Source organism: Zingiber officinale, chromosome 8A (genome assembly GCF_018446385.1).
Source record: "Zingiber officinale cultivar Zhangliang chromosome 8A, Zo_v1.1, whole genome shotgun sequence".
Lineage (NCBI taxonomy): Eukaryota > Viridiplantae > Streptophyta > Magnoliopsida > Zingiberales > Zingiberaceae > Zingiber > Zingiber officinale.
In genome coordinates, this window is record NC_056000.1 from 49629638 (window position 1) to 49642233 (window position 12596).

General features: G+C 32.0%; 1 protein-coding gene across 2 annotated transcripts; it reads right to left on the bottom strand.

The window, feature by feature from the left end:
* Nucleotides 1-1883: 1883 nt before the first annotated feature.
* Nucleotides 1884-9706, bottom strand: LOC122008990 (ribosomal RNA processing protein 36 homolog). 2 transcript variants are annotated; one of them, XM_042564942.1, is made up of 10 exons: nucleotides 9391-9706; nucleotides 9029-9202; nucleotides 8795-8922; nucleotides 8644-8710; nucleotides 5095-5150; nucleotides 4458-4512; nucleotides 4295-4369; nucleotides 2595-2712; nucleotides 2376-2422; nucleotides 1884-2294 (listed from the first exon to the last, which is right to left on the bottom strand). In XM_042564942.1, the coding sequence occupies exons 1-10, from the start codon at nucleotides 9481-9483 to the stop codon at nucleotides 2187-2189; spliced, it is 921 nt and encodes a 306-aa protein (XP_042420876.1). In that variant the 5' UTR covers nucleotides 9484-9706; the 3' UTR covers nucleotides 1884-2186. The 2 variants fall into 2 exon arrangements, with proteins under 2 accessions (XP_042420876.1, XP_042420877.1); XM_042564943.1 differs by lacking the exon at nucleotides 9029-9202.
* Nucleotides 9707-12596: the final 2890 nt, after the last annotated feature.

A 12596-nucleotide genomic window follows, 5' to 3' on the forward strand; every position in this document is an offset into this window, starting at 1 on the left:
CAATCAAGTTCTAAGAAATCAGAGCTCAAGCAAACTCAAATACTTGATATTTACCCATAACAATGACTTTAAGCATGATCCTAACAAAAAGCATTAGTGTAATGTAAAAAGATGATTATATAAGAGCACACAAATATCAGTAATTATAAAATACTTTCAATAGTTCTAATTTTCAAAAGTAAATATTTTAAATTGAATGAGTTGTATGGTCCATACAAGAGTTGGATTTTTGTTCCTCTTTTAAAATGATATTGTCTTGCCTGGCTACTTATAACTTTTTGACAACTATCACGAAATAAGAGTAATCTAAATTTTGAGACCTAACAAAACTTCATTCCTTTGGAGCTCTGTCGAGAAGGAGATTAGAAAAGTAAATCATGATAAGAGAAAAATTACTTTGAGTTTGGAGCGAAGTGGAACGAATGATAAGGGATATTTTGCACACTCGAGATTTTAAGAAGGTTGCAACTCTTGATTCAAAGTTAAAACGCCAATTTACCACAAAGCGCATCTAGATTTCTAAATTTATCAAAAGGCGTACATTATTTTATTATTTATCAAAAAATGTACCTTTCTAAGTACATTTCCTATTTTATCCTTCTGACAATCTGACTTTTTCCTTTTCATTGTCGTTTCTCACTCTCTCTTCTATTTACTCTCTCCTATGCATGTAACCAATCTAATTTTTCCTCTCCGCTCTTCTCTTTCCTCTCTTTTTTTTTTCCATGCATGCATGCATAACATAGGCCTGATATATAAATCATATCAGGGCCATAACGTTTAGAGTTTAGTTGATTTTTTGATAACATTTTAATATATTTTGAGAAGTCGAAATAATCAATAGATGACATATTTGAATTCTTTGCAACCCCAGAAATTAACAAAAATTGATGCATTATTTATTTCGACTTTTACGAAGGTGTAAAATTATAATAATGATGAATTGGTAAAAATCCTCATACGTGGGCCTAAAATGAATCATATCAAGCCCAACATATGGGGATTATTTTGCTGATTCTTTCTTATTATATTTTTAATATCTTTTAGAAATTAAAATAAACAATGAATAGTATATTTGAACCCCTTGCAATATCAGAAATCTATAGGAACTGAAATAGGTGCAATCGGAGCTCTTTAAATCCATCAGCGGATTTTGATCGAAACTCACTCATCGACCTAGAGATCTCATATTACAACCATTTCAGGTCTTGTGGATTTCTAAAATTACAAGAAGTCCAAATATGTTCTCCATTATTAGTTTTGGCATTCCTAATAGTAGACCAGAGGTTTTGAAAAAAATAAATCTCTCTTTCTTTCTTTCCTTTTTCTTTTTTTCTATTGTTAGGCTGAAGAGATATCAGGTCCAATGTGAGTCTAATCTCTTAAAACAAGGTTGAGAAAAAAATTGAAAAAAAAGAACACTATAAAAAGATGCATCCTTTGATAAATACTAAAGTAGTATGTAGCTTTTGGTAAATTCAAAATTTTAAATATGTTTTTTGATAAATTGCCGAAGTTAAAATTAAGGTATTCCATGTGGCTTGGCCCAAATAGAAAAGGCTTATCAAGCTAGAATATTTCGCACCCGTTAACAATCGACCCTCAATATATCAGTGGCAACACCCTTGGGGAAAAATCCATGTGTGTTAGTCTATTTCAATTTGGCCAAAGGGTTTCAATTCTGTGTGCATTTTAATTACATTTCAGCCCAAAATTATGGACTTGTGTACTTAAATCTAATGTATTCATCTCGGGTTTTTTGTTTTACACAAAGCCACCTGAAATTCATGTAATACGTAGAAAGTGCAAATTTAAACAAATCCGAATTGAATATATCAAAATTTTCCTTCTCCAAAAAGAAAAGTAAGTTTAAGAAAATGAAATGGCACACAATATAGAGATTCCAAATGTAGTGACTACAATTGTTTGCTAACATCTCGATACATTAGATAATGTAGTCTAATTCAGTACTAGTAACTAGCAATAAGGCAGCTAATCTGATCACTTAAGAAGAGTGAAAAATAAGACAATCTACTCTTTTTATAAAAATTATTAGGCTTGCTTACAAGTTACAGCATTGTCAAACTTAAGATGTCGAATCCAATTCATTAGCTAACATAGATCTCTCTCTTCACAAGTACACTTCAAGGCACCACGAACTGGAGAATGACTCCGAGTGAAGAAGGTTATTCTTGTGTATTTTTGTCAGATCTTCGATATGGCATATAACGATGATCTTTAGAGGCATTTCTTTTCTGCCTCTTCTCAATATAGGAATCCAGCTTTCCTACGGCCTGTGATTAGCACAATTGTAGTAGGTAATATGTGAAGGTTTACAGTAAATCAAGTTAATGTTAAACATGCAAGGAGAATACCTTCAGTTCATTGTACTTCTTTATCAGCTTTCTTTCTCGAATTTCCGCTGCAAAACAATGACAAGTTAGATATGATAGATATCACATAATATGCAAATTTTGAGAAAAGGGAGGGATGTAGCAGAATCTAAATATTCAAGCATGCACACAGTCGAATACATGTTCAATTTCAGCTATTGAGATAAAATGAGGAAGACATAATTGAGAAAGTAGACTCACATTTTTTCAAGTAATAAGGTTGTTTCCCTTTCTTTGCGGCTTCTCTTTCTTTCTTTATGTGCTCAGACAATATTTCAGATTCTACGCTCTTCCTGGACCATGACTTTATCTGTTTATCCTGAATAAAAACAAGTTTGAAATGGACAATAATAATAAGCCTATTCGGTCATCAAAGCAAGTTTGCAAAGAAATACACGAGAATTGAAATAACAATAGTAGAAAGAAATATGTAAGCACGATATAAATTGACGACTTTAATCATATGAGGGATTTCACATATGCCTTGACATATTTATTAATTAATTAATCATTTTTGCGTGAATGATAAAAAAAATAAGAAAAACAAAATGTCAATATATGAATTCTGCTATTGTTCCTAAATCCCTAATGTCAATATTTTAGGGAAAAAAAAATCAGTGAATATTCTAAGTTATCCCTATCTGATTTTGAAATATAATGAGTTGATTCTGTATGTCCAGGATAAAAACTGAACGCTTGCCCTCTAATATTGTAAGGTTGGCCCCACTGAGGAATACATCAAGAGATTGTCATGTAAATAATATATCTTCTCGTTCCCCTTCTTTTCCAGCAAGAATATAGAGTAAACAAAGAGCGCCTAGTTAATATTTTTTGGTCACATGAATTAAAGAGATTCGAACTCATTTGATATTTGACTGAGCAACCTAAAGGACCTATGATAGAATGATTCAAGGGAATCAGATTAACTGAGGAGTTTAACAACTAGGTTCTTGAGGGGTTTGATGGTTAGTTAACTTTCAGCATATTGGCTTGTTGGAAGAAGAATCACTGGCTAGGATCTCGAGGGTAGTGAACCAACAGACTGGACACCTCATATTAAAATCACCAGTTAGGATCTCAAGGGTATTGAACCAACAAATTGGACGCCTCAAATTAAAAATTGAACCAACAGACTGGACACCTCATATTAAATTTTCTAATTCTCTACATAATTATTTTTCCTACTATTATTTCTACTATATTGATCCAATTGGGTAGGCCATTTGCCTCTCCTTTCTTTGGAAATAGGACAAATTATTGAACTAGCTCTTCATTTGATAGAACATTTAAATTTATTTTCCATTCACATGAATTAGAGAGGTTCAATCTCATATGATATATTTGTGAGCGACCTAAAAGACGTATGATAGAATGATTCAAGGAGATTTGATTAACTGGGAAGGAGTTTAACAAATAGGTTTTTGAGAGGTTTGATGGTTAACTTTCCAGCATATGGCTTGTTGGAAGAAGAATCACGAAGGACCTAACAGGCTGGATATCTCATATTTAATTTCCTAATTCTCTATGTAATTACTTTTCCTACTATTATTTATACTATATTAATCTGATTGGGCAGACCATTTGCCTCTCCTTTCTTTGGAAAAAAGAACATTATTGTCTTCATTTTGACCACATCTCTATTGGGCAGCTCAAAAAGGCCCAACAGCTCAAAATGAACTAGCTCTTCATTTTGACCGGCTCTCCATTTTTTTAGAAAAAAGAACCACTTGGAAGACTCAATTAGGTCCAAACAAATGCATATTCATTTTCCTTTTTCAAGGAGAAATTCAAAATAACTTAGTAAGAGAACAATAGTAAACGCAATAAATAAAAAATAATACTATTGGAATAATGGAGTAACATTTATCTTTTATTACTATGCTTTTTGTAAAAGAATTTACCATTGAAGATATTTGCTTCTGTGATTCCTCAATAACATTTGGGTCCTTGGACTTCTTAATCAACATTTTAAGCCTCTGTAGAAATACAAATTTACAACATCACGAAATAAAATTAAAGCTTGGTGAAAGATAAATTGAAATGTCAACCATAAAAAAGATTTACCTCTTTCTCTTTAGGATATTCTTCGTCAAACACGAAACTATAACGTTTTTTAAATCTGGTGTTGCAGCAAAAGAACAGCATAAAAGATTGAGCAATAATGTCGTTAAGCAACTAAAACTTGGACAGAAGATTGATGCAATATAAAATGATTTAGCTTTCATTGAGTCACTAAATCATTTTTTTCCTTCTTGAAGGACTTTGAACTTTCCACTGCTATTCTTCATCCCCTTCATTCTTTAATATATTTTAAAGAATTAAGAAGGGCGTTCAAAAAGAATGGAAATCATACCACAATTGTGAGTCAAGCTAAGACGGTAGACAAAGGAAAAAATGGATCAAGCTTATGCTATTCTTGGATACCCAACATCTCATACCATATATCACAAAAGCAGTTTATATTTCAAACATTCAGGTCAATTATGTGTTAGCACACAACCATGTGCAAAGACCTATGAATGCACTTTAACCAACTCTAAATAGTTGAGACAACCATAGCTCGAAGAAGATGATTATATTTTTGGTGTACACATGTATCTAGGAGAATCATCCAATCCATATAGATTATACTGAATGTATGCACACACAAAAGCAACAACCAAACAAATATAAAGAATCACAAAAAGAATAAAAGACATACCCATCAGGGTCAAAAGTTCCTCTGGATAAAGAATCAAACCGAGGATCTCTCACAAGCTGTGAATAACCAATGAATGTACTTAGATAAAAGACATAAATTGACTAACAGGCAACTTCATGCCAAAGACCTCTAGGAACAAGTTCAAGTTAATCACCGCATATGACAGTCCAATATTTAACTATCAAATGGATATTAACAGCAGAAGCTTATTATTCGTTCTACGTGTTGATATAAAGAACTGTGTAGTTGTAATGTCTTTAAAAAATTCTTGATGCAATGATAATATTTAGCCATTTCCAAAGATTGAACAATCATCTGAAGCGAAGATGCAAAACCAAATTCTACGGCTAGTGCCTTTAACAGATACCAGTTGGTCATTTGTTTTTCTCGAACCCATAGAATATCTAACCTCAAGGGAAATACTACATGGGAAATCATCGTATAACAGTGAATTATTAACCATCAAAGGTATGATCAACATAGTGGTAAATCTTTCTTTTACATATTCAAATAAATGTGTCTGAAGTTATGATACATTTAGGAAGTTCCTTATCCAAAATACAGTTAAAATAGTTATTTTGTAAAATCATTCATCTGTGACAAGGAGCAAAACCAAAATATATGGTTAATGCCTTCAACATATACTAGCAGATCTAGTATCATCCATGTTTCTTTTGTGAAACTTGGTTGTTTCACAAAAGTAGCTATTTCCTAAAATAATTTGTCTATGCCAAGGAACCAAAGACAAAATCTATGGCCAAGGCCTTAAACATATACTAGCAGGTTTGGTATCAATAATTTTTCTTTTATTGGATCTTGTTAAGGATGTTCCACAGCATATTATAGAATTCTGCCAATTATGATATTAATATGGCCCAGACCTCAATCAGGGACTTGCAGTCATATGAGTGCCTGAGGTGGATGCACTTTGGTCGAGATGGACCACGATTCAATTGAGTCTTGCTGAGGCAGATATGATCTAATGGACGTGGTACAAAACTAATTAGAGTTCGATCAAGATGGTGGGCTGCCTTACAGTGAGTTTTATCTTGCATGAAGCTTGGTGAGGTTATCCAAGTGACACCAATTGAGTCATTGATTGGTGGAATAAGGGTTGGAATTTCTTTCTGGCTTGACTTTGATAAAATTAACCCAAGGGAACATGTCTCCTTTTGTCCCACTCTCACTATAAATGCTGCTAAAGGTTGTAAGGGATCTTCAAGGATCCCCCATGGGAGTTTTATGGTGATTGAAAACTTCTAGAAAGGTTTGGAAATGCTACCCTAATTATTATAGCATACCCTAATTACTATAGCATTATCCTTTTATAAGCTCTTAACATCTGTGCCCTCTAATGGTCCTCCACCACGTGGAGGCAATTGATTGGCTCTACGTTTTACCATGGATTAACGTGTTCACACTACGATTCAGTATTCACTATCGGCAGTATATGTGGTCATCCGATGGCATTGCAACAAGTGGTTAATACTACCCACATAAAAACCATTTTTGTAAAAACCTATATAAGATATAATCTTAAGGTAAACATCATATAGTTTCAAAACAAGAAAGTATTGCAAATGAATTTAAATGGCTAGGCATTTAAACACCTCCAAAAGAAGGCTAGGAGAGATTGATATGTCAAAATTAAGGATTGACAAAAGTAATTATATAAATTGTTACGCATCTATTTCTGCTAGAATAAGTTTGGCAGATACTGGAGGTGGAACTTATGCATATCAGTAACTAGGTTTAGCATTTTAGCAGTAAAAATATACTAAAGCACATCTCGTACAATTTTTAACATGGATTATAATCAAGGTTTAAAATTTCGACCCGTGCCGAGGTTTCGGTCTTGGACTAAAACGATACAATTTCAGTACCATATCATGTCGTGCCGATATAGTTTTGGTATTTTTTAAATATAAAATATATTAATTAAAAAAAAAATATTTAACATAAATATTTAAAAATAAACAAAATAAACAATATAAAAATAATCTTTTAAAAAAAGGAAAAGATATGAAAATAGATAAATAAATAAATAAAAATTTTATTATAATTTTTAAATTAAAATAAATGAAATATAAAATTAATTAAATAATTTTATTAGGGTTTAATAAAACCTCTTTAGATTATCTCTATCACAGTTAGGAGTTAGATTAAAATAATTAACCTAAGTTTAATTAAAAAAATCTGAAATCTGACACCACTCCCGAGCTCATGCGACTTCGGTTGCCGTGGGTCGTGGGGATCGCATGACTCCTCCAGCGTGACTGCGGTGGTCGTGCGACCCCTCTGCACACAGCCGCAGGGTCGCACGACGCCTCCACAGCGACAGCGGAAGGGTTATGCGACCTCTCCGTTGTTGTTGCGGGGTCGAGCAACCCCTCTGCTGCGGCCACAGGGTCACGCAACATATCGCAGCTGTCGTGGGTCTGGTGCCGAGGTCGTGCTAGTGCCGGGAGGAACGAAATGTTTCGTCCGTTTCGACCATCTCGGCACGACACTTTAAACCATGTTATAATGAAACAAGACTAGTATCAGTAGTGCAACAAATATTATATCCAAAGGAATAAGGTAATAGAAAGACTAGGAAATTTTTCACCAATTTTTCTGCATGTGTTTTTATCCAATTTGAGTGGAAATTCCACTTATGTGTATGGTAGAGCTCAAATATGACCTTAAATTAAAATATTATTCATTTTACAAATATATTTATTTTAATTGTAAAAATGACTTCCCGATACATGAAGTTCCCGCCAATGTGGGATCCCGGGAAGGGTTTATTGTTCACAGTCTTACCCCACATTGCAAAAAGTTATTTCCGCGACTCGAACTCATAGTCACCAACTCACACGGCAACAACTTTACCGTTGCACCAAGGCTTCCCTTGATTTTTTTTTTACTTGTGAAAATAAAATTTAAATTTAAGTGCCTCCCTTTCTTTCTCTCCAAGTAAAGAGGTGCATGCAAAATATCTAGCAATATTTATCCTACAATTTTTTTCCTTATGATCTTTCTTTCCATAGTTGTTTTCTTCTTTATAGGAACAAGAATAGAGCCTTATAGTTTACCTATGAGAGCCTTCTTCTCTATGATGTGGGTAACGTTTAACCACTATCTCCCTAAACAATTTGAGATGTTGACAGCCGTCAATCATGAAGTAGTAATGGTATGTAGTATGTATAGTATTTAATCAGTGTGTTAGGATAAAAAGAATAGGAAAATGATATATATTTGATCAAGTGAGTCAACAATTAAGGTCTAAGGAATCATCATGGGAGATTGAGACAAACTACCCTCAAATAGTTGATAGACTTCTTTATATACTATGATTTGCCAATAACACTATTTTTACTTCAAACTTGCATAATACTAATAAAACACATTATTGTAATGTAAATGCATTATTATACAAGATTATGCAAGTACCAATGATGTTACAAAACACTTTTAATAGTTCTAATTTCCAAAAGCACTACAGATTAGTTGATTAGCAGGAAAAATAATTGTATAAACTCAAGCTATAATATTACAAAAGTTCACCTTTTTGGGTACTTGGATGACCTCCCTAAATGTCGAAACCCGCACTTTGCTACTCATCTCCATTGGGCTAATCAAAAAAAAAAAAGAAAAGTAACATAAATTTGTATAATTAATAGTATAAGTTGTAGAATTAAAGGAAAAAAAGGATAACCTATTCTTGTTAGCACGATGAAATTTCTTTGGGATAACTTTGGCGGTATCGGTGTTGTGCGAGCCATCAGCTCGAGCTCTTAGGATCTCTTCAATAGTCATGTCCTTATATTCCAATTTCTCTTTTTTCTGGAAAAGTGAAGAGACGTCAAAAGACTCAACTAGACAATTAAATGAAAATATATATATATATATATATATATATATATATATATTGTCTGAAAGCACGGATTACTCTTCTGTGCGCATCATCAGCTAGAGATCTTAGGATCTCTTCAACAGTCGTACGACTCATATCCTCATATTTATTTGAAATAACAGAGGAGGTATCAATGATGTGCGAACTATCAGCTCGAGCATTTAGAATCTCTTCTATACTCATATCCTCATTTTCCAATTTCTCTATTTTCTGGAAAAATGAAGAGAAGTAAAAAAGACTAATAACTAAATAATTAAATGAAAAAAAAAACGTAAGGATCTCTTCCAATTTCTCCTTTTTTTCTGGAAAAGTGATGAGAAGACAAAAGACTCATAACTAAACAATTAAATGGAAAAAAAATGGAAAATTTCTAAAAGCGCGGATTACTCTAGTATTACCTTTTCAAAGAATTCTTTATCAAGCTCATCATGTTCTCTCATACTATGATTGATGGATTTTTTGGTTCCCCTTCCCATTGTGCCTTTTCCCATGGTATCGCTAGACAAGCAGACACTTATATTAGTAACGTATTTCAAGCAGGAAGAGGTTACCGGGCGCGATTGCGTCGGTTGCTGCAGGCGACGGGCGGTCACGGGTGTCGCTGGCGGCGGAAGACGGGAGACGGGCGTTGAGCCGCCGCGGCGACCGAGAAGGGCAGGCGGTCAGGGGCGGGGACGGCACTTTACGGTTTAGGATCGAACCTAACCTAAACCTATCTAGAAATAATAAAGGATAATATTGGCTAATCAAATAATTTCTCAGCTTATTAAAATAATATTAATTTAAATATATACTATTTCATCTATCTTATATATAAAATTTTCATTTTAAATAAATCTAAATTTAATCCGGATTAAATCCACTTTATTTATTTGATAAATTTTATTTAACTATAAACTAAATTTCATTTAACGATAAATAAAAATATATTAATTAATTTAATTATATATTAAAAATTAAAATAATTTTAAAAGTTAAATAGGATAAAATCTGATATTTAAACCTTGACGAATTTTTTGTGGAATTAAATGAACAAGCAATTAGAAAATACAGTGCATTGACAAATAATTAGGATTTGATACGTTATTTTAATAAAAACAAAAAAAATACTATTTTAATTTGTTTCCTTAGATGCTGATTAGACAATATTAATCTTTTAAAGAAAAATTCTATTGTTAAATTTTAATATGATTTTATCTAGGGGTGGCAATTTTTGACCCGACACGAAAACACGACCCGAACCGAACACGAAAAAATCAGGTTAGGGTTGGGTAGTTTCGGGTTCGGGTCGAAATCGGGTCGACCCATTTGACCCAATTAATAAACAGGTCGGGTTCGGGTCAACCTGAAATGACCCGATTACAACCCGCGAACCCGTTTATAAATAATTATAAATTTAAACTAAAATTACAAATTTAAAAAAGTTAAAAACCCTAAACATAGAGATATGTTATGCTATTGATTGCAATGTTGCTATGGCTTATCATTTATGATATGAATTTTCAATTTGTGTAGATAAATGATTAAATGTTATTTTTAATTTTTAATTAAATATACAAATTTTATTTAATGAATTCAGGTCATATTCGGGTCAAACGGGTCAAACAGGTTAAACAGGTCAAACGGGTCGAACGGGTTAAACGGGTCAAACGGGTTAAACGGGTTAAACGGGTCAAACGGGTCGGGTTCGGGTCGGGTTCGGGTCAAGTGCAAATAAACAGATCAGGTTCAGGTTGAATATTTTGACCCGAAATAATAATCAGGTCGGGTTCAGGTTGTCATTTGCCAACCCGCCAACCTGCCAACCCGAACCTGTCAACCCGAATCCGAACCGAACTGCCACCCTTAATTTTATCACATAAAATCATAATCTTAGATTTAGATTTAGATTCAAATTGCATATATTTTCAATTTTTAAATTTTTTTATAAATTATAAAATTAAGTAAATAATTATAAAGTTTAAAATTTATTCTAAAACCTAAAATCCAATAGATAGATATCGAATACTGTGAAAACCTAAAATTTGTTATTTTTAATAGTATAGCATAAGAGAGAAGTTTAAATCCTAAAGTAAAAATCTTATTATCTTAATTTATTATAACTCAATTTTTAAATTCTAAATACATATAATATATCCTGTTAGCATCTAAATTTTTAATTTTGAACACTATAACCCTTAAGAGAAGTCTAAACCCTAGAAGAAAAATCTTATTGACTCAAATACATTATAACTCAACTCTTAAATTTTAAAATTTTAAACATAAAATACATATAATATACCCTAAAATAAAATATAAAATAAAAAAAATGCTAAGATGAATACAGGTGCTTGGAATCATTCCAAGTACATACTAGTTCACTCATGGGTGCCTTAAGCGATTAATTTTATATTTATATATATATATATATATATATATATATATATATATATATATATATATACTTTATGAAAAAAATTATAATTTAAGAACACTCAATACGAAGAATCTCTTGATTTCTAAAAAAAAATATATAATTTAAGAACACTCAATACGAAGAATCTCTTGATTTCTATCAACAATTCATTAAAATCAAAGACATTGGCTATAGTAACTCTGCTCTAGTAAGCTAAGGAGACTAAATATTAGTACAATAAAATAATATCATATTAGCATTACTTACCTCGCTATTAATTATAGGCTTACAGTATTAGAAACTCAACTTCTTACCCTTCAAAAATCATATTTATAAAAACAACCACACAAACGATCTAAAAGAAGCCATAGAAAACCTAAATAAAGACCTTGGTAAACTTTCTTTAGAAAAAACAATTATCAGACAATCACCCACTACCTATAAGTTTTTTACATACAAAATCCAAGAACTCCCTTCTAATGGATCTATGAATAAGAACACAAATTGAAAGCTTTTCTAGACTATCACAAACTTTAAGACAACCAAATAGAAATTTATCTATGATATCCAAGATATCATCGACAAATATTGCTACTTATCAATTAGAAGAACTTATAGATATTGAACAAAATCTAGACACGTTTTCTAATGAACAATTAAATACTCTAAATCAAAGAAGAATATATAATCAAGGACTATTATCTTTCTCCACGTCATTCTATAGACATCACAAGACACAACCAATGCATCTACTAGACGGAGGTGAAGAATGATTCACACTTATGACCGAAGAATCCGCACAAACATTTATGTAAAGAAAACATAATTACATACATTTAGAACTAATTGTGTTTGGCCTAAGATGACTTACTAGAAAAAGAATAGGAGTCAAAGTATTTTTAGTCCTTTATGACTCAAGATTTTCTAACAATGATAAAGTCGTTATTGGACTCATTGAAGTTGATATAAATATCAATTTAGGAATTATATACTTCTGACCAAACTTCAATATGACTATTTCAGACTTTATAGAATATATTAAAATCGCAGTTTAAGTCAGAGGATATGGAGACTTTCAAAGACATAATATCTAAATATACATGATTTTTCTAGGAAAAACAAAGACCAATATTAATAATAGTTTTAATATCCCAATAGACATAATTTTTCTAGGAAAAACAATGACCAATATTAATAATAGTTTTAAAG

What these genes read in the sequence shown, in the direction of transcription:
- LOC122008990 (XM_042564942.1), bottom strand. Translation starts at nt 9,483, where the DNA reads ATGGGAAAAGGCACAATGGGAAGGGGAACCAAAAAATCCATCAATCAT. An exon ending in ATAAAGAATTCTTTGAAAAG is followed by an intron (nt 9,203 to 9,390) that starts GTAATACTAGAG and finishes TCATTTTTCCAG; the next exon opens with AAAATAGAGAAATTGGAAAA. An exon ending in CTGATGATGCGCACAGAAGA is followed by an intron (nt 8,923 to 9,028) that starts GTAATCCGTGCT and finishes TCACTTTTCCAG; the next exon opens with AAAAAAGAGAAATTGGAATA.